Source organism: Brachyistius frenatus, unplaced genomic scaffold, assembly GCF_029030835.1.
Source record: "Brachyistius frenatus isolate BFR_SWC_R1_liver_20210118 unplaced genomic scaffold, ASM2903083v1 Contig_339, whole genome shotgun sequence".
NCBI classification, from domain to species: Eukaryota; Metazoa; Chordata; class Actinopteri; family Embiotocidae; genus Brachyistius; species Brachyistius frenatus.
Genome location: NW_027210938.1, coordinates 204,759 through 231,003, shown reverse-complemented (window position 1 = coordinate 231,003; position 26,245 = coordinate 204,759). Strand labels below are relative to the sequence as shown.

The window sequence follows — 26,245 nt, the reverse complement described above, 5'->3', positions numbered from 1 at the left end:
GTCACATGGTATTGACACCTTTGATTCTGTTTTATCCATTTGTAGTTTATTGTTAATTTTAATCATTTTATACTTAAATCTTATTTGTGTGCATTTTATATGGCCAATCATTTATTACAGAATTTCTTTCGGATCAATGAAAAGAAAAGAATGAAAATTCTACAGTTATAGCTCTTATTATGAAAGTAAGGCGTCACTGTTTCCGGTCCTTTTTTAGGCTAACTTCCGGCGCGTTCCTGGAGCTCTGACAGAAGATGTTTTGCAGGTGCGATTTTTTAACATGAACGTATTTTTTGTCGGGTTTTCAACGCCCGTCCTCCCGCAACGTATCCTGGAAGTCGGTCACGAAGATTTAACGGGCGTCTCGTCGCTTCAGAGTCTCGGGTCAGTGAAGCGCAGCGTCGCCGCTGTTGTTGTTTTATTCATCGGTGAATCGTTTCCTCTGCGGGGACGGGGCAGCTAGCCGGGTGCAGCTAGCTCACGGATGTAGCTCGTGCTCGGTTTTTTTTCCAAAATAAAACACCGTCATTTTTACGTTTTACACGTTTTTAACGATCACGTGTGAGTTTTTTTAGTCATCATTGCAGGCCGAATTTATCAGAAGACACCAACAGTTTAGACGTTTGTTCACGTTTGACCAGATGTGTGAGCGACATGAACTTACGAAGAAAAACGATCTTAAATCTGTAAATAGTTAACGGGATTCAGCGACGCTTTGGTTTTTCTTCTTCTCGCAATTATTCGACACCGTTTTGAGCTGCTGGTGCTCCCACTCCAAACAACAGTCTGTTATTTGTTCAAACTATCTCTATGTTTGGTATTTTAATTCGTTTTTACGTCCCAATTTGAAAAAGAACATTAGTTCTGTCGTGAAATCTATAATAATAAGATTTTATTGTTTCATGGGGAGGTGATGGGGGAGGGGGGGGTCATTAAATAATCCCACTTCGTGTGTCGTTTTGGAAACATGAAATAACTGCTGTGCGACCAACTAAAAACAAAAAACACATCGGTGGTGTAATTTCAGAGTAAATGTATTTCATCACAATTGGCTGACAGGTTTATTTTGAAGTGCGTGCTTCCGGTTTCCGCGTGGTTAACTGCGTCTTTTGACGCAGTTGTTTTGAAAACAGCGACGGAGAGCAGCAGCTGAGCAGCACTGCGGTGATCTGCAGCTCGCTTCTCCTCTCGCGACGACTCCTCTCCTCAGTTTTCGTAATTTAAAAAAGAATATATATATATTTTCACGCACCTCTCCAGGAATTTACGCAAAAAAAAAAAAAAAAAAGAAGAAATTGTCATCACCAGATGACAGAGAGCTTCTGTCGCCCGCTGGGAGGACAGCTGGTGCGGTGATAACGTCGGAGTCGGGGGTTGCCCTTGACTTGGGGAGGGGAGGGGGGAAGGGGGAGTGTGGAGGAGGAGTTGTGGGGCGTAAAAAAAAAAAAAAAGGGGGAGGGAGAGGGGAGGAGGGAGGATCACGCATCATGCACCCGCATCATGCACCCGCACTGAGAGAAGTGACATTGTTTGATTGTGTGATCTCCACCGGCAGGGCTGTCGGGGATGCGGTGCGGCTTCTGCGACTTCATTTCGTGTTTGCCGGCCGCGGAGCAGCAGCGGCGGCGTCCTGCTGAGAGAAGCGTCGGCAGGGAGCCCCCCCTCCCCCTCCTTCTCCTCCCTCCTCCTCCCGGCTACGGAGCTCCGCTGTGGTCGAGCTGAGGAGAGGCCCGAGAGGTCTCCAACTCCGGATTAGATGCTGGTAGAAGGCAAGTGTGCATGACAAGATAAACAAACCCTCCACCCCCCCCCTCCACCCCCTCCACCCCAGAGGCTGTCCTGCCCCAGCTCTGCAGATAAAGCTGCCAGTGTACTTTTTTCTTTTTTTTCCTCTTTGGTTGTCATTCTTTCTTTATTCGGAGCCTCTACTGGGCACCGCAGACCTGTTTGTGGGAGTAGATGTCCCCTTTAATAATAGATGTAATGGGCAGCAGCCCCTGAACTGTACATGTAGGCTTCAGGACTGGGCCGGCTTGTTTTTTTTTTTCCCCTAACCCCCCTGAAAGAAAAGGCGGGGTTTGACCGAAAAACAATGGCTGACCACGAGGAAGCGGAGTTGTCCGAGTCCCTTCGGAAGGAGGACGGGTTTTCCAGCGAGCCGGAGGAGCCCGGCGCGGACTTCAAATCTAAAAGTTTGCCCGTTTTGAACGAAGCGGCGCCTCAGGAGAAAACCTTATTGGTCGGCTCGGTGCGGATGTCCATAACGGCGGAGGAGGAGACGGCGGAGTTCATCCAACTCCCGGCCAAGACCGAGTCCTTCCCGGCCGAGTCCCCGACCGGAACCGGCTACCCGCCGAAGCCGGGGAAGTCGGCGCTGAACCGGCCGAGCTCGTACATGGAGAACACGGAGGTCCGCAGGACCAAAAACATGGCGAGGCGGAAGCCGCCGGGGTTCTTCGCCTCGTGGCTGGCCCGGATTCGCCTGCCCAGCAGGAAGTACCTGTCCGTCATCCTGCAGGACTCGCGCTGCTTCCTGTTCTGCATGTGCTACCTGACGTTCATCCAGTCGCTCATGGTGTCCGGCTACCTCAGCAGCGTCATCACCACCATAGAGAAGCGCTACAGCCTGCGCAGCTCCGAGTCCGGCCTGCTCGTCAGCTGCTTCGACATCGGGAGCCTCCTGGTGGTCGTCTTCATCAGCTACTTCGGCGGGCGGGGCCAGAGGCCTCGCTGGCTGGCGGTGGGAGGGGTTTTCATCGCCGTGGGCGCCGCCCTCTTCTCCTTACCTCACTTCATCTCCCCGGCGTACCAGATCAAGGAGGTGAACTCGTCGCTGGCCAACGAGGGCCTGTGCATGAACAGCAACGCCAGCGGCAGGGACCGCGTTGACATTACTTCCTGTCCGAGGGACCAGGAGGGCAACGAGCACAACCTGTACGTGGCGCTGTTCGTCATCGCCCAGATCCTGGTGGGCATGGGGTCCACGCCCATCTACACGCTGGGACCCACCTACCTGGACGACAACGTGAAGAAGGAGAACGCCTCGCTGTATTTGGGTAAGAGTTTCAACAAACCTTCACAGCCACCTCGTGAAACACATCAAATTTTAAACGCTCATAGCATTATCTTTTTAAAAAAAAAATTTATCACTAAATCGAAGCGAATTCGCCATACATTTTATTTATTTGGTTGCCAGGGTAACGGTGACAATCAACAGCGATTAACCGGCTGCGCGGCGACGTCACCCGTCGGTTCGTAAACGGCCGTTACGAAGCCTCGAGATCGGAATTGCCGCCGGCGACGTCTTTGCTAGTTCGGCGCCGGTAGTGACCATATTTGGACGAGCTGGGGAGGGGATCTGCCTCTATCTGATTGGAGGCTGGGCGATGCTATGTCCCGCCCCCACCGATAGTCATATTGCAGCTTATGGCAGTTTTCATTTTTCAGAGGCAGAATCTACTTTTATATACAGTCTATGGGGTCCAATACGTTCCAGTTCATCCCAAAGGTCCACCAAACTGGGGGAAAAAACATTCCTTTTATTTGCCCTGAACTGTAGTCCCAACGTTTGAAGATCACTTATTCTGTAAAACGTAAACGCCCCCCCCCCCCCCCCCAAAAAAAAAAGACACACTAAGGTCTGTGAGTCGGCACTTCCACCATCAGTGGAGTCTTATTTCCCATCGGAGTAGGATTTTAGTTGAGTTCCTTTTGGTCCCCCCCAACCCCCCCACCCCTCCACCGGCCACCATAGCAACCACGTCAGAAACTTGCTCCAGAAAGTTCTGCAGCTAAATCAACTGCATGACCTTCAACGCTCACCCCCCACCCCCTACCCTCTTTTCCCTTTTCACATACTTCCCCAGAAGTTCTCGCCCCAGTAGCCTCAAACAAGATCAAGCCTAATTAAACCAGCAAATGAGAGTTGAGTTATGAAAGGGGGGGGGGTTTATGTGCATTCCTGTTGTTGGAGGGGAGGTGGGGGGTGAAGTGAAAGCCTGGCCGTGGCTTGGCTCCGGTCTGAGCTCTTTGTTCTTCATAAAACAAGCAGAGAAGCAAAAAGGGGAAAGGCTTTGATCAGTGGACCGGCCGGGTGGTGGTACACGGTCACCTGGAGAGCCAAGCTGGTCTGTGATTGGACGGTTTCCAACGTTGGAGTGACTACATAGTGAAGCCTGGTGGTTATAATATCAAGGGCAAAAAAATAATAATTTTGAATATCTCGAAACAAAGCAGAAAAAAAAACCCACAATGGTGCCAAAAATGGTTTAAATGACTTCCTTAGTAGTTTCCTATGAAAACCATTCATTTCATATTGTCTGACAATTAAAGGTGCACTTCAGCGCTCTTAAAAAAACCACTTCATTTGTCATGGTTAGCGTGATTTGGCTCGCTAAAGAAACACGGTGATGTCATCTTGACATAGGATGGAGTGTGTAATACACTGCTGAATTATGCAAAAGTGCACCAACGTTTTTAGAGAACATCTCACAGATTTACATTGTTTTTTTATTTGTTTTAGTTTTATTTATTTTTTTCAAATTTATGAAAGTATAAAAACTACATCAACAAAATACTCCTTTAATTCTTCCCTTAATTAAAAAAAATGAGAAGTTTAAGAACATTTTGGGGAGTAAAATATGAAACCTTGAATATTTAGAAACTTATGTATTTCATAATTTTCTTGTATATCGTCCATTTACTGCTGAGTAACCTATTCAATTTGATTATGGTAATTGGACACCTATAACTATTGATATTTGCCCTTTTTTCTAAGTGAACATTAAGAAGTGCACATCGACTGTCTTCTTGCTAGTTCTGACATAACCGCTCAATCATTTGGTCGACAGATAATCTATACATGTTTATTGTTCACTTTTTTGGTAAATCCTTGTACATCTACTACTTTTTTTTTTTTCTTTTAAGACGTCACCTTCAATTCATGGAAATTGTGAAATATGGAGACCCGTGGAGGAAATTTTAATAATAATATGATTTTTTTTTTTTTTTTAAGAATTATTGAAGTAATTCCCAGTTTATTTTTATTTTTATTTTATTTTTTATCAGTTGTAGCAGCCACTTGGACAAGAAACCAAGAAGTGTTTGTCTAACCGGACCCACTTGACCCGTAAACGCTGGTATTCAGTGGCTTTCGTGGCTGCTGAATGAAAGCGTTTGTTTTGAGTTTTACGGTTTTGAGCAACCCGGAGACACCGTCCGGCTGCAGAAACACGCCGGTGTGGTCGGTTGGGTTAACGACAGCTGACATCTTTCCCCACTTACTGGAATGAGGTTCACAGTCCCTTGAAAACAATAATCCTGAAAAAGACAAATTCTCCTGCTTTTGGTCCATCTATTACTTTTACAGTATTTGTGGACAGCTCTCATTTGAAGAAAGTATATCTGGCCTCTCTAGAAAAGACCAAAGACTTACCACACTTTTATTTTTTTCATTTTGTGCTTATGCCCTTACTTGCATATAAAATGGTCTTTTTCATCCACGCGCTCAAATCTCAGACATCTGAAACACCAGAATTTTCTTTGAAAACAATCAAAATGTGTTAAAAGAAATGAAAAATGTGAGTAGAAGAAAAACATCAGATCCGTGTGAAGTGACATAAAATGTACATCAGTGTTTATTTTTTTGTACGTTTAAAGTCACAGTGAACTACAAGTACGCGGATGGTGTGCTCATAACGGTCCAAATATTTAGTGTGAAACAATGGACGCTTTCCACGACAGAAGCCCTCAGTGTGTATTGTGTGCGTTAAACAGAGGGCACGAAAAACACTTTAATTTCTGGGTGAAATATTTAAAGCCGGCAGGAATGTCGGCAGATTTTGCAGGCAGATGCTGCGGTTATTTCAGTTAACCCGCAGACCGATTTTTGAAATGCTTCAGTGTCCAAAATTTCCATACCTCATTTAAATTTCTTTTCACAAAAAAGTTTGTGAAAATTTCAACTACATTTTGATTAAATTTGGCTTCGTTGCAGGATTTATGAAATTGTGTTTCGGCAGTTGACTAAACGGCTCAAAAAGAAGCAGAAAAAGCACAGATATTTCTTTTTAAAGTTTTTTTCTGTTTGTAATTTAGTTAAAATGGCCTGCAGGTGTCTTAAAATGGCTCGTGAAGTAATTCCAAGCCTTCATTTGCAGATTTTTGCTGGCGTGTTCGTTTCGCCCACAAATTGATCGAAAGGATTACAAAAGAATCCCTCCCCCACACAAAAATCAATCTATGCCATTTGTCTGGTAATCCAAAGTGTCTTCTTGGTTTTCTCTCGGATGTTAATGGAGATAAAAAGGCCGGTGGGCTCTCACAGCTCGACTTCAGCCACCAGTGGCGAGACCACACCTGAGACTCCAGTTTAAAAAGGACAAAACAGGATGTTTGACTCTCAACAATCGACCTTATGTTTTTTTTTTTTTTTTTTCACAGACGAGATAAAGACACGGGAGGTCCTAAATGTAAGCAAGCAGCAAACTCTTACCGTCTGCTGTAGAATAACCGTGGTGACCCGGTTTCCTTTAGCCTACATATGAGATCGTGCCTAAAGGCATGACAGACGTCTATTAGAATAATTCAACACAATATTGCTTTTGTAACCCCGATAAGAGACGCTCTGTTTGGCTGCCATGCGAGGCACTTGAAATTTTTACGTGCCAGCTTAGAGATGCAACGTGCTCCTCGCTGGGGTTTAACAGGGCCGCCGTGTTTGGCGTGCTTCGTCATGTTACGGCGTCGTGCGAATGACCTCATACGACCTGTGGACCGTGTCATTTAAAAAAAAAAATAATAATTTAGGATGACTAATACATCTTCTTTACAACTAGAAGCTGGCAGTACATGTTGCTGTTGTACTATTAATGTTGGCGTTCAGGATTAAAATGTCGTACGAGTATTGCAGCAGCGTAACAAAATTGCGATTTCCCAGCATGCCTTCTTACTTCGTAACAATACAGCAATCGATTTCATTTAGGAGCAAGTAGCAACAAATCTTTTCTTTTAAAAAAACAACATTTCGATCTAAGACAGATGAATAAAACAGGCCGTGACTGGAAACCATAGTTGAATACACCTACTTTGATCAAGCTAAATTACACCGCAGATTAAATCCATAAAGATATAAAGGCGTTAAGAAAAAATATACAAGTAGCACCAGGTAATATAAAAAGACAAATATATATATATTTTTTTTTCAAACAGTTAAATGTAATGAAATAGATGATAAAAACAAGCCAAATAGAATAAAACAGAATAAACGGTAGAATATAAGATTACCTGAAGTTTTCATTTAACCCGTTAATGATGATAAGGTGTCGGCAGCAGATCAGAAACCATAGTGTTTTACAAACCAAAGCATTTTAAAATCATTTCTTGGAGACTGCCATTTCATGATTGAGCTTAGTTCATTTCGGCTACTTTCTGTTTGGACGGGAGTTTTTATTGTTTTTTATCAAGCGCCAGTAGCGAGCGCCGTGTTCGACCCGTCAAAATGATTTTCAGCCGGTACGGAAGCTGCAGCGGCGGTTCAGAGGTCTGAAACCACGCTGCCATCGAATATGGGAGACGTAAATCGTACAGGGAACCGCTTTGTGCTGCAGCTCTTGATTATCTTCTTCAGAAAATCTTTTAAAGGCTTAAGACATATTTATGAATAATGAGTCCCAAAATTTTTTGAAAAATGCTGATTTTTCATGCACTTAAGTTACTCCAAAATTCAAAGATTTTCAATGTATTACAGGGACTAGCAGAATATTGAGCTTTATTGAGCAGTTAATCTAATATCAAAGCTGTGGTCAGTCCATTCTTTTGTCTGAAAAAGGTGTTTGAACATTTGTGATAATCTGTCAGCAGGTTTGACATCATTCAGTTCAAGCTGCATTTTGACTTAATACCACAAACAATCTGTAAACGGACGACGATAAATCCTCATTGGGTCATAAATCGAGGACACTGAGGCTTCCAGTGAACCTTTTTTTTTTTCTCCCTATTGTCTGACGAAGAGGTTCCCATCTCGCACTCTCCCTTGACGAGCTTCGTGGCACTTAAAACATGCCGTGAGGTTTCTGGGTATCGTGTTTCCAAGGTTAATCAGGGAAACCGTCTGCGTTCACGGGTATTGATCAAGGCACGGTCAGCAGTGGGTGGAAGCCTCTTTTATCAGCTGGTGTGAGTAGAGGTGCGGAATAATGCCTTGGGAAGCTAAATGGTTTGAAGCAAAGCACTCAGACATACTGGCTGAATTAGTGGTCCAACACCTACCGGGACTCACTAATAGCATCACGGGACATACGATCTTAGACCCTTTGCAAAGTGGCACGACGCGCAACCAAGTGTGGCGACCATATTTGGCCGAACTGGGGGCGGTGAGAGCGGGGGATCTTGACCATATTTGGCCGAGCTGGGGGCTGTGAGAGCGGGGGATCTGATTGGATACTACGTCCCACCCACCGATAGCTGTGACCTGACTGCACCACGGGCCTGTCAATCAAACAGACACGCCCCCCAAAACAGGTCTTCTTGAATCTTCTTTTCTAATGAATGAGGGATTATTTTCAGATGGACCTCCAGAAAACTAAGAAGAAGGAGTGACTTTAGCTAACAACACCGAGATAACTGATGGACACATTTTATTCACTTTGGATTTGATGAGAGAAGTTGAGTGGGAGTCTATGGAGCCGGAGGCTTTTTGGAGCCGACCTCTAGTGGCACTCGGTGATATTGCAGTTTAAGGCACTTCTGCATCAGAACTATTTTTCAGAGCCAGAAGCTACGAACACTTTTATACACAGTCTGTTGTCTTTAAGAGTTTCAGTAAATGTATATCGCCATGTACTTAGAAGCCTTATCAAGGCTTTAGAGTAAACAGCTGCCTCGACCGCGAATCTTCTCCCGTGCTCCGATCACGATCGCATTATCTCGGCGAAATAACCAAAGTGCATAAAATGGGAGCTTTCTACCTGTTAATGTCTGTGCTATAACATCGCTGCCGCTCAGTGCGTGTTGGGAAAGACTTGAATAGATCAGGGAAAAAATGAAATATACTCGGTCGACCACTTTGGTGCGTTATTGGTGTCAAGCAAATACCGTCAGGTCGGGTAGGGTTTCCTGTTGTTGTGTTCCAGTGGAATTAATGTGGCTTGCACTAATACCACCCAGCTGTTCACTCATCTCGTTACTTTTTTTTTTTTTTTTTTTAATGCAGGGGCAGTTTGAGACAGACCGTGAAGGATTAACCACAAAAACCACAAACCAATTGGTGTGAGTGTGTTCTGTCTGGAGTCACGTTTTTTTGTAGGAACTTTTTTAGTTAAAATTTGACCTTTAACTGTTTTTTAAGGAACATTTATCAGCATTTCTGAGGTCCTTCTCTGTCACCCAGAGATCTTACCTTTCCTGTAATGGGTGATCTAAATTTAAAAATCATTACGGTGAAATTTATTGATGCACTCCTCTACAAAAATTAAACTCCAGGTGCTCTACCAAAGCTTAAAAGGAACGAGTTTCACGTCAACACAAACAACAATTTCAAAATGACATTTTATTACCTGTCGCTCAGCCTTTTCTTTTTCTCCTCTGATTTACGGCCACCATCCGTCTCGTTTATGGCCCTGGTTTTAAGTGTGTGTCGCGCCTCCCGTAATCAGCGTCCAGATTACAGATGCAAAACAGTCTGTAACACCTGAGAGCTGCCGTTGCCGCCGGTAACGACATGACTCACGTCTTCAGTTCAGGACGTGTCTCAAACCAGATCGGACCGCTCGGGCTCTGAATCTACCGGTTGTGTAACAGGCAACATATCGAAGGCACGCCGTGTAACGGCAGAGTGTTATATTTATGTCCGTTCCACCAATTTTAGCTTGAATGAATTGACAGGCGCAATCGAAAACCTTTCTGACATGCTAGTTTTTTTCCGTAGGAGTCGGCACACAGGCTTTTATTCATCCGTCCCGATCTCAGGAACAGCGATATATCTCAATAATCAAGTGACGAACGCGAAGCACACCTCGCTCTGTTGTTGCTGTAGTCACTATATCACGATGTAACCGGCCACATCGCTCGTTAAAGACATTAAAAATCACCATGTTTAGTTTAAACATGTAAAAAAACATGTAGAAATAATAATGGCTCTATTTGTTTTGTTTTTTGGTGTCTGTATGGTTGATGACGAGGTTCGTTTGTCACTCTTTCAGCAAATAGACACACGTTCTAATTTCTACTATTGTGTTGTTTATGAAAGTTTCCAGGAAAGACGCCTAACGTTAGGCGGCTTGGGTGGGGTTTGGTTGGAGGGAGGGGGGGGGGCAGTGGATCCAGTGGCTTCACTGGAGGAACTCTCAGCTGAAACTCAGAGCGGTGATAGACGGGAACGATGAGGCTGGAAATCGTTTTTTTGCTCCGATACCTAAAGAAGGTTTTTCCGCCTCCTTCAGCACAAAACGCTGCTGCATCGACAGCAGCCGGCTCGAGGTCCCCACGCTCCATCGTTCTGCTTCATTGAAATGAGAATATAAAAGCTTCTCTGGGCTGCTGGGATGCGGACATGTGTGGATCACGTGTTTAGCTTCTTTGACATAGTTTAATTTCCGTTTTAAAACCACGTTGGCACCGTCGCTGGTCCGGAGAGTTTCCACCGGCTGCAAACTTCATTGTCCATCCACACAGATGTGTTTTCAGCTTTCCAGCAATTAAACACCATTAATGTATCGGAGTTACTGTTGCTTGATTAATGATATAAACTCCGTTTATCTCGCTGTATTTTCTGGCTCCTGGTTTCCCTGTGCTGCACGTCCGCTCGCCCGATGACCGGTCATCCTTTATCCCTGTTGCTGATGCTCCCGCATCACGTTGCATAACGCAGCCGCCTGCCAGATGAGGGTTTTCCCCTCTTCTCCGGGCTATATAAGGGATTATCCACGATGCCGCCGGGTCTCCTTGGAAAGCCCAAGCCCTCAATCCAATCCCTGCGTTTTATCATCCGGGACTCTGGCCATCCCAGTCGGATGATGTAATCGTCGAGCGGAGAGACGGGATGGAGGGTTTTTGAAAATGTGAAGATGCTCTGCAGATGAGTAACTGCAGTGCTTTAGGCTGCTGGCGTTTCTGGAACGTCTGGATTTGATGAAGGGAGTCTGAAAATGAGGGATGTGTGCTGAATTTCATTTTTTTTCCTCAGCATGAGGGATATCATGCGGTCAAACATATTGATCAGGGCAGTATAAAATTCACCAAAACATTTTAAAGATCACCCGTGGTAAATGAAACGAGGAGGCGCAGCAAAGTTAAATGTAAAAAATAAGTGAACTAAATGCTCAAATGGAAAGCTAAAGAAAAAATAATAACAGAAAACAATCAGAAACTTTAGATTTTGCTGATAATAATCAACTTTTAGGGGTGGTGTTCAAAGTATCTGAAAGGCACACTTGAGTAACAGTACAGATATTTCACTAGAAAATGACCTTGATAAAAGTTAAAGTCACCTTGTAGTAAAAGTCTTAAAGTATCTGGGGCCTTATTCATAAAGATTCCTGGTGATAAGAGTTAAATTCTTAGAATGACACGCCCCCAAAATCACTGCTTTTTGAAGTTTATTTTATAATTAATGAGGGATTATTTTCGAATGGGCCGCCGGAAAACTAATAAGAAGGAGCGAGTTTAGGCAGCAAAACCGAGCCAACTCGTGGAGAAATTTTATTGAATGAGAATTTGATGAGAGAAGGTGAATGGGAGTCAATGGAGCCGGACGCTTTTTTTGACGCCGACCTCAAGTGGCACTTGGTGGTATTGCAGCTTAAAGGCACTTCCGCATCGGCCTCATTTTTCAGAGCCAGAAGGTACAAGCACTTTTTATACATAGCCGATGGTTACGCCGAGCAGCGGGGTCAACCACACCTCCTAAAATACGAGTTTCTGGACCGTCTTTATTAAGAGTTTTTCTTAAATCACTGCGTCCCTTCCCTCGACGTGACATTAGTAACACCTGTCTGATGAGAACTCATCTCGGTCAACTTTCTGTCTCAAAACTACTCAATTATTCAAACTCTGTGACATTCGGTTAACTTTTAAGGCTTTATGTAACGCGTCAAAACAGAACTAATCAAGCACTAAGAGCGGTGCACAAAAGGCCATGTGTGTGAGTCATGTGTGCAGATCATATGACCAAGCGATAAGGGGGTCGGGGGGGGGGGGCTTAGAATAAGATTTCTCCAATTAGATGGAATTAACATCTTTAATTCCTTGGCAAGAGTTGAAAGCAAACACACACATATACACACAAAAAAAAAATATCCCGTGGCGTGACTTAAGAACTCAAAGCTGGACCAGGCACTGGGCTGGACTACCGTTATCTAACTGGCATGGAGTCCTGGGAACTCACTGGGAGCTCTTAAGGGTTCAGAGGAAAAAAAGAAAGTCCCTCATACGGTCCACAGTGGTGGAATGTAACTAAGTACATTTACATTTACTGATTTCATCCCTGGATGTGACCAAAGCAAAAGCCTCTCCGGCAGCTACGAAGTTGGTATTTTAAGTCTGTGACGGGTAAACATGATATAAATGAATATAATATTATAGTTTAAACATCCTTTTTATTCATCATATTTCTAGCACCAAACCAATGTTTCTCTTTGTGTCTGCTTTTCGTTTGTATCCTTACTCTTTTTTTGGGGCTCTTTTAAACTTATTAAAAACAAAAAAAAGTTTTGAGTGAATTTCTATAAAATAAAAAAAGGTCCCTCATAATGTAGAAATCCGACAAACTGGCAGTTTCGAAAACATGAACTTACTTCACAGCAGCAAACAGCTGACAGACTCGGTTTTTAACGAGCAGGTGAAAGACTCGTTGAATATTTGTATTTTTGCTCGGGCGTTGGTGGAGACCAAACCAAAGCAAAAAACAAGAGTGAATATTGGGAGCTACAGTCATTGAGGATGACTACAGTGGGATTATAAGAATGCTCTGTGTCTGTAATTTGATCCCTTTGGGGGCCAAAAAATTATCATTAGGGCTCGAGCACCGAATGGTGTGAAAAATTATGTATTTTAGTGGGCGTGGCCAAATGGCTGGCCAGCGCCCCCCTGAACAGATGCCCTGGCGGCTACATTTTCCTACATGCAGGAAATTTGGTGGACATGTGGATCATACCTACATAAAAAAAAAAGTCTCTTGGCACGATGACCTAAACTCAACACGAAGTCTGCCATTTTGAATTTATTCGCCATTTTTGCCGATCCAGATAAGTTGTACTTTGACGAACTCCTCCAAGAGATTTTTTTTCGAACTGACTTGTTGCAGCTTTTAAAATTTGACTTTCCTCTTCTCAGCCATCATGTATGTGATGGGAGCGCTGGGCCCGGCGGCTGGTTACCTGCTGGGAGGAGTCCTCATCGGCTTTTACGTGGACCCCAAGACCGTCGTCAACATCGACCAGAGCGATCCCCGCTTCATCGGCAACTGGTGAGTCCTCTCCGCCTGCTGTTTGATTGAAGGAAATGTAAAATGTATGTGTGCGTGTCAAAGTCAGAAAGTATTGAGAAACACATCTTACCCAAAACGCTGCACCACCCGAAGACGACCGTTTGCTCTCTAGGTCCCGTTCTTTGCACGTCTTGCATCCATCTGAAGATCTGTTGGTGTGTGAGATGCGGTTAGTCATCTGTTTCCAGCTCTCGGTGATGCCGTCCACTTAACTGACAGCACAACCGGTGACTCATTTAGCAAACAGCCACGGGCTTCCTACGTATATTATAGGTGATGATAGCAGGAAGGAGATGGATTAGTGTACCTGTTTGTTTGTTTGTTTATTTAAGGCCCAGAGATAAAATGGCACCAAGTCCAGACTGACTCGCAGCTTTTTGATCGCCTTCCCGTTTTTGTGAACGTTGTGTTTGAACCAAGCGGCAACCGGCAGTGACATCGCCCGTTGGTTTTGTGAACGGCCGTTATGAAGCCTCGCGTTCGGAATTTGGGCCGGCGCCATCTTGTTAGTTCGGAGCGGTTTTGGAGCAGGAAGTGACCATATTTGGGCGAGATGGTTAGCGGTGGCTCTAACTGATCTGATTGGAAACGAGGCGATACTACGTCCCCGCTCACCGATAGCCGTAAAATGACTGCACCACCGTCCTGTCAATCAAACCTCTAGTGGCAGCTGGTGGTATTGCATCTTAAGGCACTTCCACATCGGCTTCATTTTTCCGAGCCGGAAGCTACGTCCACTTTTTGCATACAGCCTACCATTTAAACCCTCCCTCGCTCGTCCCCAGGTGGAGCGGCTTCCTGCTGTGCGCTGTGGCCATGCTGCTGGTCATCTTCCCCATGTTCACCTTCCCCAAGAAGCTGCCGCCCCGACACAAGAAGAAGAAGAGGAGGAAAAAGGTGAGCATGGACGACCTGTCGAGCGACGACGACGTCCTCAAGGAGAAGAGCAACAACAAGAGCCAGACGGTCACCTCGTCCATGGGCTTCGGCAAGGACATCAAAGGTACCGCATCGCGTTAGCGTTCAACCCAGCTGCCCACGCAATCTGTTCAGAAAGACAGATGTGATGTCAAGGTTCAGATTTAGGTTGTAGAAAAACCCATTGAAAACTGTTTTCCAGAGAGGTGCTGCCATTTTTTAGTCTGGTAATGATTTATCGTGAGAATCTGGAGTTAGAACTGCAATGATTGGATTGTTTTTTGTACCAAACAAGACATTTGAAAATATCACTTGGATATAATCTGATAAAAATATGATGCGCTTTTTTTCACCGTTTCAAAACGGAAAGAAATCAGTCAAGGAAACAATCATTTTATTAATTGGTAATAAAACTAGTTTTTAGTTTCATCCCTGATTTAAAAAAAAAAAAAAAAAATGTTCGAGGACCGTACCTGTAAACCTCGTTTTTTTTCGTTTTCTTTTTAAATCAGAAGAGGGTTTTTTTTCCACGGACAGGAAAACAAACAAACAAAAAAAGACAAAACCTTTCCCGCCTTTTCTCTTTCAGACCTCCCCAAGGCGGCCGTGAGGATCCTCAGCAACGTGACCTTCCTGTTCGTCAGCCTGTCCTACACGGCGGAGAGCGCCATCGTCACCGCTTTCATCACCTTCATCCCCAAGTTCATCGAGTCTCAGTTTGGGATCCCGGCCTCCAACGCTAGCATCTACACAGGTGAGCTGAATTTACACGTTGCAGCAAAGCAGCAAAGACTGAACTCTTGGAAAACTCTGAAATTTCAGAGGAATTTTAAGCATCTCAAGGACAAAAATTTCTGTCTTTTTTTCCGCCACCGGTTTTGTCTGAAGCGCAGATCGGGAGAGGCCGTGTTCCCCGGTGCCGCGAGCCAACGCACATTAATAATAAAAGAAGCTGCTGGTCTTCAAATAAAAGGGGCACCTGGGACACTGAGCCGGAGCATTGAGTGCATTACGCACAAAAAACATTGAGAAAACACGCTGATACGAGCTCAGTAATGGCCTCCGCACACTCACGATCAACCGATGACGGGATTATTTTCAGATGCACCGCGAGCAAAAGCGAGACAACTCATGAAGAAATTTGATTGACTGAAGTTGAATGGGAGTCTATGGAGTCGGAGGCTTTTTGGAGCCAACCTCTAGTGGCACCCAGTGGTATTGCATCTTAAGGCACTTCCACATCCGCCTCATTTTCATAATTACTGATAGGAAAGAGCGACTTTAGCGAACAACACCGAAATAACTGGTGGAGAAATTTCATAGATTTTTATGACACGAGTTGAATCGGATGCCATCGTTAGTTTTTGTTGTGCAAAGATGATATTTACGGAGTCGCAGAGCCTTCAGCGTGACTTTTTAAAAGGTCATTTCTTTGTTTGTGTAGCTGTAGGCTCGCTGCTGAACGTCTTCTAGAACATCCAACCTGAGAGAAGTGCAGCATATCTTCAGAAGCATATCTTAAACCCACAGCGGCACTTGAGACATCTCGCTGCTGTGGCTGATAAGTCAAGTAGCTGAGAGGAATGTGACGCTCTGCTCACAACTGATGACCTTTTTTCTTTTTTAGTGACTGATGGTTATTTTGGTTTACTGTAGCTGTGTTACCACATTTGGAAGTTCACGCGTTGCCTCGACGCTTCTCTCATGGTTTAACGGACCTGCTTTAAAATACAGAGCTGCTTTTTTCATTTTCTTGTTTCACGTTGGTTCGACTGCTTTTTTTAAATGCGGGAAAACAGCCGCAACCAAAATAAGCGCTCGACAGCGAGGAAAATAAACCCAGTGACAGACAGACAGAAAGAACAAGAAAACGCACAAAAAAAACATCCTTGTTCAAAAGGAAAAAAGCAACTGAACTGGATTGTTTTTATGTTCAGCATCAGATTCATCAACTCCCTTTCTGTTGTTCTGATGTGCCGAGTTCTGCCCGCCCGCTGAGAACCGCATGCACCTCGCAGGGCCGCGTGCAGCTACGAGAAAAACTACCAGACGTTGGAAGGATTTGGCAAAGTAGGACGTCTGTTGTTTAAAAAACGATGATATATCTCTTATCTGTCAGGTTCATCAGTGATTGGAGACAAAATGGACCAAAAACATTAAGTACATCCCCGCGAGGTGAAGGTCATTCTTGGCGGGTCGGCAGAACTCGGCATAACACCGGTACTGTATCAGGAACCATCCGATTTCTTTGAGTCTTCTTCTGTATTGGGTAAATCGGTTCACAAAACATTTGTATTTTCAAAAATTCGTGAGAGAGAATTGATCTCAATATAAATTTTATCCAGAATTGTACATTTTCACGAGGAATGAAATAGCTTCCATATGAAAAAATTTCATCCTACAAAATGCACGACAAGACGATGTCATCCCGTTTTAAACGAAGTCAAGCAAACACGTTAATAAAAAAAAGAAAAAAAAAAGAAAAAAAAATGGACTTAAATGCTACTGGCTGCATTGAAAATGCAATTTTTCAAAAGTTAATTTACAAAATAAAACACCGACCTTTTGAAAAATAGATTCTGATTCTGTCATTAGTCACACATACAGCTACCGTGACTCATCTGAACTTTCCACACTGAAAGTTTTTAAACACTCAACGAACCGGTAGCATCTTCCCAGTTCTTCATATATATATATATATATATATATATATATATATATATATATATCTTTCTAAAGCCTTTTAGTCACACTTGCATTTTTCTCCATGAAATGACACCTTGGAGGACTTTTGTTAATCAGAAATGTTTTCATGTTGAGTTTCATCTCCGCTGTAGGAGGAGGAGTGGGCGATTAAAACTGCCACTCCGACATATTTAAAATTTTTCAATTCAATATAACGAGATGAAAGGTCTTAATTATACGACGAGTAGCTCCGACCCAGAGATCTGATTGGTCAACTGTACATTTGGAGCGTGCTCAAATCAGCATAACAACACACTCTTCTCATCACTAGAAAATATCACTCCGCCTTCTCAATGGGAATATATAATTTGAATTGTATTTCATATAATATGCAATATAATGTTATTTTCGCTTGTTAGAGGTTGATTAAATGTGACCCATTTGAAGAAATCGGGTCTCTTTTGGTACATTTTTGGGCGCTCCGAGCACCCGTACCGTAACACCACAGATAGTCACGCATTTAAAATCCCAGCAGCGGCTAGCTGGACAGGTTTGGTGCTAAAATTAAAAAAAAATAGTTCATTGATATCTTTTTTTTCTGCGGATATCTTACAAACAACCAGTCTGAGCTCGTTGAGCGGTTTAGTGTTTCTACGTACTGCATTTATTTAGTTTGAGAAACGATCTCTAAAAAGCAAATAAAACTAACTAGATCTCGTCTCCGTTGCTAGGGTCGTTGCTAAGGGGTCGGCCTACTTCCTGGAGTAGTAAACATCGCATTCGTTACATTAGAGTCTGCTGACACGCCCGATTTGTTTTCCAGTTCTTAGCCAGACGCCCGACGTGTGTTGCCACGGAAACGGTGATCGCACTTATGAGCACATTTCGATTAGACGTTTCGTTTCGTTGGTAACTTGCTGTAATAATCGCAATATTTACCCTCCAGTCTAATATTGCTTAATTTGGCATCGGGCTCTTGTGATTTTCATCTGCTCTGACCAGACTCAGTCAGTCATTTCCTGGAAAGACAGATTATGTTGATGTCCATTTATTCTCAATGATATTGGCATCATGTGATTACGTGAGCACCGAGCTGGAACCACGACAGAAAACCTGTTTCCCAGTGTGATCTGTATCTCCGCTTTTCAGAAATACAGTGTCACTGACACTGAACCAAATTTTAAAGCCTTTTTTTTTTTTTACGACGGTGTTTTATATCGTTTAATATATATTTAGTCCCGATTTTTAAAATCAATGTTTTTATTGTAAATGTCAAGGGTCTAAGACGTGCGCCCTGTGAAAACCTCGAACCAGGAAGGCAGAAAGCTGCACAGGACGAGACACGACGTTATCTTAACACCTACTGAAGAGGCGCTGTATCTGCCGGGAGGTTAAGAGGCTCCGCTCCCTTCGAGGCCTCCCACACTCAAAATGTTTTTGCTGTCATGGTAATGCGAGGCCGAACCCGGAGGCGGCTGTTGTTACGATTCCGGCATTTTTTTTCTTTAGGAATTGTTGTTGTCATTGGGAAAAAAAAATTAAAATAGAGAGGACTGCCAAGACACAGTTATCCAATTCACCGCCTGATTCAGTTTTGTAACAGCAGAGCTTGAAAGTGAGTTATGACTTTGGAGGAGTAGCAGACAACTTCGCTTCGTCTTCCAGAAGATAAGAAAAACATCTGTATTTTTATTTCCCCTGCAGCTGAAGCATTATTAAAGGTCCAGCTAACTCAATTTGTCAAATCGGTGTCTAAGCTATGATTAGTTTTGGTTTGTTTCACCTGAGATGTCTGGTTTTACGTATGAGGTGCAATCGTAAAAGTTTCGAGACTGTTTTTGTTCCTGTTCCTTTAAAAAAAATTGTCCGCAAAATTTTAATGTTTCCGCATTTGCCTCCTCCGGCTTCATTTTTGTGCTTCGCTTCATTCACTCGCGACAAAAACTCTGAACCTTTTTGAACGTTCAGTGCCGTCGCCTACCGGTTTGTGTTTGTGTTTGTGTTTTGGCCGTCACCACCTTGTTAGTTCGGAGCGGTATGGAGCAGGAAGTGGCCATATTTGGACAACCAATTAGTGGAAACCCGGTTGGGTCATAGGCCCGTCAATCAAACAGACGATGGACCACCAAAAAAACAATAAAAAGGGAAATAACTGGTGGAATTTTTTTTTTATTGACTTTTTATTTCATGAGGGAAGTTGAATGGGAGTCTATGGAGGCTTTTTTGGAGCCGACCTCTAGTGGCACTCGGTTGTATTGCAGCTTAAGGACACTTCCCACATAATTTTTCAGAGCTGGAAGCTACGAACACTTTTTATATACCGTCGATGTTTACGCCGAGCAGCGGGGTCAACCACACCTCCTAAAGTACGAGTTTCTGGCCTGTCGTTATTACAAGTTTCCTAAATCACTTCGAAGCTAAGACTTTGTCCACTTTTATATGCAGTCTACGTAAGAGACGAAAGCGTGCGCCCACTTCCTGTAATTTATTCCAACAGTTCGAAGCATCCCAAAAACAGTGTTTCCTGTTCCTGCTTCGCTATTGATAAAGACTGAGACCGTTTTCCTTAAAAAACCACATGGGGGTTTGCTGAAGCGGGTTTTGTCGGGGTTCCCCAACACGTCTAACCGTCTCTCCTCCCTCCAGGCGTGATCATCGTGCCCAGCGCCGGCGTGGGCATCGTCCTGGGCGGCTACATCATCAAGAAGCTGAAGCTGGGAGCTCGCGAGTCGGCCAAGCTGGCGATGATCTGCAGCGGCGTGTCGCTGCTCTGCTTCTCCACGCTGTTCATCGTGGGCTGCGAGAGCATCAACCTCGGAGGGATCAACATCCCCTACACCACCGGGTCAGTGTCACCTCCCACCAGCGATGTGAGGCGGGGGGGGGGGGGGGGGGGGTAGGGGGCAAACAAAGCACAAACACACAGTAAATGATAAACAGGTAGATGTAGAAGCGCCACCTCGGGACATTTGTCTTTTGTCCGTCTGGTTCGTCGGAGTTTGTCTTTGACAAAAGCCCCCCCCCCCCGTGTTGAATCATTTCTCGGGCCATGACGAGTTTTTTTCTTTATTTTTTTTTATCACCCCATCTGCGGTCCGATGTCAGGGAAGGAAGCTGAGTGTTCAGATCGGACGCGGGATAACAGATAAACGAGGCAGTAACAAAAAAAACAAAAAAACGGAGGCGTTTTTCCTTTTTGGACACGGCGTCCCTGAGAGTGATTACATGGCAACGATGGAAAATGTCCAAGGACAGCTTGGACGGGAGGATCTTTTGGCTGACTCCGCTCCCCTTTATTTCTCCTGTCTTTTTTTCTTTTTTCTTTTTTATCTCCCTCCATCAGTCTGTCTCTCCCCTCCCTCCCCCTCCCTCCTCTCCCTCACCTCCTTCCCCTCCCCTCTTCATCTTTAGATCTGTCCTTTTTCTCATTTCTCATCCTTCTGTCCTCTTTGTCTCGTTATCTCTTTCTCTCCTCTTGTTCTGCCTCCAGTCGAGTCCTCTTAACGTTCTCCTTTATATCCTTTTCTTTCCCTCTCCATCTTGTTTCCACCTCCTCCGTCTCTCTTCATCAGCTGTCCTTCCCGTCTTCCTCCATGGCTTCTCCTCTTTTTTCCTCCTTTTATGGTCCATCCTTTATTTCCTCCTCACATTTTCCTGCCAACTTTCCTGTTTTCTTGTTTTATCCTTTTAACATCACTGAATCGATACGAAATGTGACGTTCGTGGTCTCCAGATTTTTGGTGATCATCCAACAGCCAATCACAATGTCCTCTTTTTTGTTTGTTTTCTATTTGTTTATATATATCTATGTATATATCTATATATCCTGACGTCCGACACGATGGGCTGCAGTGTGATACTTTTGCTCCCTTTAATATACGTCCACTTTTTCCTCGGACAGTTTCAGATTCTTAATATAATTGTCTGACGATATAATGGAGAGGATCTCTTACCTGAAACTGAAGTCTCAACTCTCCGTCTACACAATAACTTCAGCTAATAACATCAGCAGCACTCAGACGGCTGCAGCTCTCTCTCGTATCTTTCTGCGGGAAGAAGTGCTTTCGGTTTAGGATTTCTTCTCGACTCGACGGTGTGCACGGCGAGCACGTGTTGCACGACCTCGGTGTCCTGCCATGAAAACATAAAGGTCTAGTAAAAAAAACAACCCGCTTTAACGCTTTAATGTGACTGGTGTGCCTCTCTGTGTTCTCTGGCAGACCGACGCTCACTATGACCCAGAGGAATCTGACCGGAGGCTGTAACGTGAACTGCGGCTGTAAAATCCACGAGTACGCTCCGGTCTGCGGCTCCGACGGCATCACGTACTTTAACCCCTGCCTGGCCGGCTGCAACAGCGTGTCCAACGACAGCACCGGGGTAAGAGACGGGGCTGGGGGGGGGGGGGGGGGGGGGGGGGCACATAAATGCAGCATGTCGGTGCCAAAAGTCTTAAAAAGTTAAAAAAAAAAATAACCAAACTTAGAAAAAAAAAACAATCAAAATGCTAAAAATGTAAGTTTGAATCTCGACAGATGATTATACTGGTACACTGTAAAAAACAATTACAACTTAATTCAACAAAAATGTAACATGTAGAAGCTCAACACTAACCACCCCACTCCCCCCCCACCCCCACCCCCATCCCCCGTCCATCCTTTCAGGTTCGTAACTACTCCGACTGCGCCTGCGTCCAGAGCCGGCAGGTGATCACGCCGTCGTCCGGCGGTCAAGGCGGCAACCAGCTGCAGCTCGTCATCGTCAAGACCTACCTGAACGAGAACGGCTACGCCGTGTCGGGGAAGTGCAACCGCACCTGCAGCACCCTCATCCCCTTCCTCATCTTCCTCTTCATCGTCACGCTCATCACCGCCTGCGCCCAGCCCTCCGCCATCATCGTCACCCTCAGGTGCGACGACGAGCCGGTTCCACTCCAGATACGATCGATTCCATCGGTTGCTTATCAGGAAGTCTTTACAAAGCTTCGTTAGCCCGTTGTGAGCGTTGTAAGCCGTTTTGTTAACTCGAGGAACGTGTAATTATTTTGAGGATAATTCCCGTTCGTCTGGCCGAGTCTTCGTAGCTAAAACCCACCAGAGAGTTGCTTCCTTCGGCTCTCATCATCTTCCTCGGTGGGTTTTTGTGTGTTTGCAGGTCTGTAGCAGAGCAGGAGAGGCCGTTTGCTTTGGGAATGCAGTTTGTTCTCCTCAGGACTCTCGGTGAGTAAAAAAAAAAAACCAAAACAACCGCGTCATTATTTTGACCTAAAAAGGATATTAAATATTCGTATTTGACATCTGAACTCAAATAATGATTTTTTTTAAAATTTTTTTTTAACAAAACTACTTTATTTCAAACTGTTGAAAACTCAGAAGAGTTTATTTATTTCTCGACCGGATCCAACTGATTTTTAAGATTTCTACACGGACATATAATTTCACTCATATTACGTTTTTATCGCCTCAAATTTCCAGGTTTTCTTTTCTTTTTAATTTCTTTTTTCGATCTTCTCGATTTTGGTCCCTCGTCACTGTTTTCACCATCTTTTGGCTCTTTATTAACTTTCCTTATGATAATTAATTAACAATTAAAACAATAACAACAAGTGAATTCACAAGTGATCGTATAAAATGACTATTAAAAACAAATATAATAATGAAATAATATAATAATAATAAATGCTACAAAATATAAAGTTTAAACCTCTCAAAGGTTATAAAATGACCGGCGAAAATATTTTACAGAATTAGACGATGATGGTACATTTTTAAAATTGTAATAACTCAAATTGAACTTGTAGAAGCTGAACACTGACGTCCAGAACTGACTTTGTACCCTTTTTTATTTCCACTTGGTCTCCTCCTCTTCTCCTCTCACATCTTCTCGCTTCCTGTTTATTTGTTTTTTGTTGTCGTGGTTCTTCCTCTCTCCCCTCCAGCCTACATCCCGACGCCCATTTACTTCGGCGCCGTCATCGACACCACCTGCATGCTGTGGCAGCAGGACTGCGGCGTCCACGGCTCGTGTTGGGAGTACGACGTCACCTCGCTGCGCTTCGTCTACTTCGGCCTCGCCGCCAGCCTCAAGTTCTTCGGCTTCCTCTTCATCTTCCTCACCTGGTACTCCATCAAGTACAAGGAGGAGCGGGTGGAGCGCTGGGTCAAGCGCCACCTGTCGCCCGTGGACACGGTGGGCAGCCTGGTGTGCCACCCGGGCGGCCACAAGGGCCACGCCCGCACCCGCTCCTGCCCCGTCAACATCCCGCGGACCGACCCCAGCGCCCTGACGAACGCCAACGCGCCGCCGCGCGCCGGCGTCCTCAACCGCGGCGTCAGCACCCAGAGTTGCCCCGGCAACGAGCTCAAAGCAATAGCGCCTCCCCCTCCGGCGGCGGCGCCTTCACCCGGGGCGGCACCCGACCCGGCCCCCGCGCCGGCCCGGTCGCTGGAACAGGTTTCAGTCCGAGTCTGAGTCTCAGAAGGGGGGAGGAGGGAGAGGGAAGGGGGAGGGGGGAGGGGCGATGATGAGGCAGGTTTCCAGCCGCTGACTTTTATTCTGAAATCCAGTCAGCTGATCTCATCTCAAAACTCTGGGGGGGCTTTTTCAGTTTTGCCTGCACCACCGGACATCCCAACCGGAGGTGCCGATTTATTTCCGACCTCGCTCGAACAATGAAAAGTTGGGACTGACCTGCCCACCCCCCTCCACCCCCCGGCCTTCCCACCCACCCACCCACCTCCCCCCTCCCCCGACACAAAAAAAACAAAAACTGCTTGGTTGGTGAAAAACGTTGAAAGCGGCTGCATGTTTGCTTTTGTGATCCGGCAGCCGCCGTGGCGAGCAGACAAAGGCTTTCGCCCCCCCCCCTCCCTCCCTTCCCCCCCCACACACTCCTCCCCCACCTCTTTGGATGGCAGAGAGTCCATCCCTCATAAACCCCTCCCACCCCCACAAACACCTATGCCCCCCCACCCCCGACCTCGGCAACATGTGCCTTCTGTCACCACGGTCCTCACATGTACAGCTCAACACACACACACACACACACACACACACACACACACACACACACACACACACACACACACACACACACACACACACACACACACACACACACACACACACGATGTCCCTCAGACAGACAGACAGACAGTTAGAGTCACCTGAACAGATACCTCAGCCCCCCCCCCCCCCCGCTTCCCCCCCCCCCACTTTTTATTCCTTCACTTATCACGCGAGTGTTTTTTGGGTTTGTTTTTTGTTCCCTGCATATCCGACGGAACAAAACAAAGCAAACAAAACAAAAAAACTACAGAAATGTGACACACTGCATCTGAAGTGTTAAAGAACTGGAACCGATGGTTGGTGCTACAGAATCTGACGATGTTTAGCGTCCATTTTTCTGTTCTTTTTGGTCGTTGTTGTTTTTTGTTGTTTTTTTAAGGGTTAAAAACTCTTGAAAAGAACCCAACTGGACAACAGGTCAGTGGGTTAAGCAGCTTGGCACGCACAGAATGCATTCCTGTCCGATGCAAGGCCTTTTGTCCCCCCCCCCCCGACACAATGACGTGTAGTATTACCCGCTGGAAGTCGGATTGTTTGGCTTTTGCCAGCTCCATACAATGCATCCATACATCTGAGCCGATAAGAGGCTTAAAGCTGGAAGGAACGTGGATTGGCTTTTCTTTTTTCTTTTTCCTTTTGGACCACGTTCCCGACCAGGACGAGTCACCGGCCGGATCCTCGGTACAACTGGAAGAACACGGGGAGACGAGTGGTCGACCGATCGGGTGTAGAGGTCGTAGCGAGGTCATCGGCTGAAAGCGGCGTCTCTTGGAAAAGTTTCTCGTCCCGCATCATGTTGTTTAACTGTTAAATCCGTCGTCCGGATGATTCCGTGACCTAAAACAAAAAGTGACACGCAGGTTTCCAGCAGTTTGCATTCACGCAAGTTAAATAGTGGAAAGTTTGAAAGAAAAGAAGGAAGAAGGAAAATTAAAAAAAAAAAAAGACGGCAACATTTCGGAAATTTATCAGCATCACTGGAAAAGCACGGAAAAAAAAACCCGTCTGATCGTCGTCGGACCGAAGCTAATGATTGTTTTACGTTTATCTATAAATCTACTGATTATTCTTTTGCGAAACGAATCAACGAGCTGCTCAATCGAAAAAAAGAAAAAGTCAAAAAAAAAAAAAAAGCACCGTCACAATTTCTTTTGTGTTTCGTTCGACCCAAAACTCCAAGAAGATTTTATTAAAAAATAAAAGAGGAAAGCGGTGAATCCTCACGCAGGAAGCTGAAGTTCGTAAATGTTTCACGCTTTTTACCGAATGAACGCCTCAAACATTCAATCGGTTTCAAAAATATTGATTCAATTCAGCCGACTGATAGTTTTTAGCCCAAATCAACCGCAGATGCATCATTTTTGACAGTTTAGCTGATTTAGTTCTTGTGAGGAATCGTTTTTGCTGCAGTCCTTTAAATTACCAGGTGTGACCTTGAAAACAAAAAAGAATCAAATTTTGTCCCTTTTTGGCTTCTAAAAAGTTGTATTTTCTCAAAACAAAAGCAAAAATCTGGCAGGGAAGAGATCAACGTAGCTTTCAGCCATATCAAATGATCTCCAGCAGATCGCGTTTGCACACGAATTTAGAGTTGATTGAAATGTTCTATTTTCTCTGAACACTCAAAGGTCGCTCTGTGACCTTGAAAATAGAAGTCGACAAAACGGCGCCGTTTAGTAGCCGTTGTGGGGCTTTTGGTCACGTCACATGATCTTCATCTGCAGAATTACCTGTAGAAATGTAAACATATGACAACGGAGCAAACTGGATCTATGAATGAAGGTCAAACCACCAAATACACCTTAGAAGCCCAATCGGTAAAATTTTTCTCTAAAATAATAATAACTAAAAAAAAAAGACAAAAGAAGAACGAAGTCGACGTGTTGAAATGATCTCTGGTGGATTTCGTCACTTGTTTTAAGAAATCGACACTTTTGGGACTCAACAACAAACAAACAAACAAACTTTTTGAAGCCAATGGAGAAAAGGTCACATCGGACACAAAACATGTAAATCCTCTAATCGTTTAATTAGACGAGGCAGTCGGGCGGAAAAATAATTCTATTTTTCAGTAGTAACGACTCAGCCACA

At 44.7% G+C, this 26,245-nt stretch overlaps 1 protein-coding gene across 1 annotated transcript; it reads left to right on the top strand.

Moving 5' to 3' along the window:
- The first annotated feature begins 241 nt into the window (after positions 1-241).
- Positions 242-24,160, top strand: LOC138635909 (solute carrier organic anion transporter family member 5A1-like). The gene is made up of 10 exons (XM_069723631.1): positions 242-384; positions 1,556-3,056; positions 13,330-13,462; positions 14,269-14,486; positions 14,991-15,155; positions 19,733-19,931; positions 21,307-21,466; positions 21,751-21,995; positions 22,241-22,305; positions 23,025-24,160. Exons 2-10 carry the CDS (start codon positions 2,093-2,095, stop codon positions 23,555-23,557), a joined length of 2,682 nt encoding a protein of 893 aa, XP_069579732.1. The 5' UTR covers positions 242-384; positions 1,556-2,092; the 3' UTR covers positions 23,558-24,160.
- The last annotated feature ends 2,085 nt before the right edge of the window (positions 24,161-26,245 follow it).

Coding starts and splice junctions, on each gene's coding strand:
- LOC138635909 (XM_069723631.1), top strand. CDS start 2,093: ATGGCTGACCACGAGGAAGCGGAGTTGTCCGAGTCCCTTCGGAAGGAG. Junction 21,467..21,750: donor TGTCCAACGACAGCACCGGG/GTAAGAGACGGG, acceptor CCATCCTTTCAG/GTTCGTAACTACTCCGACTG. Junction 21,996..22,240: donor GCCATCATCGTCACCCTCAG/GTGCGACGACGA, acceptor GTGTGTTTGCAG/GTCTGTAGCAGAGCAGGAGA.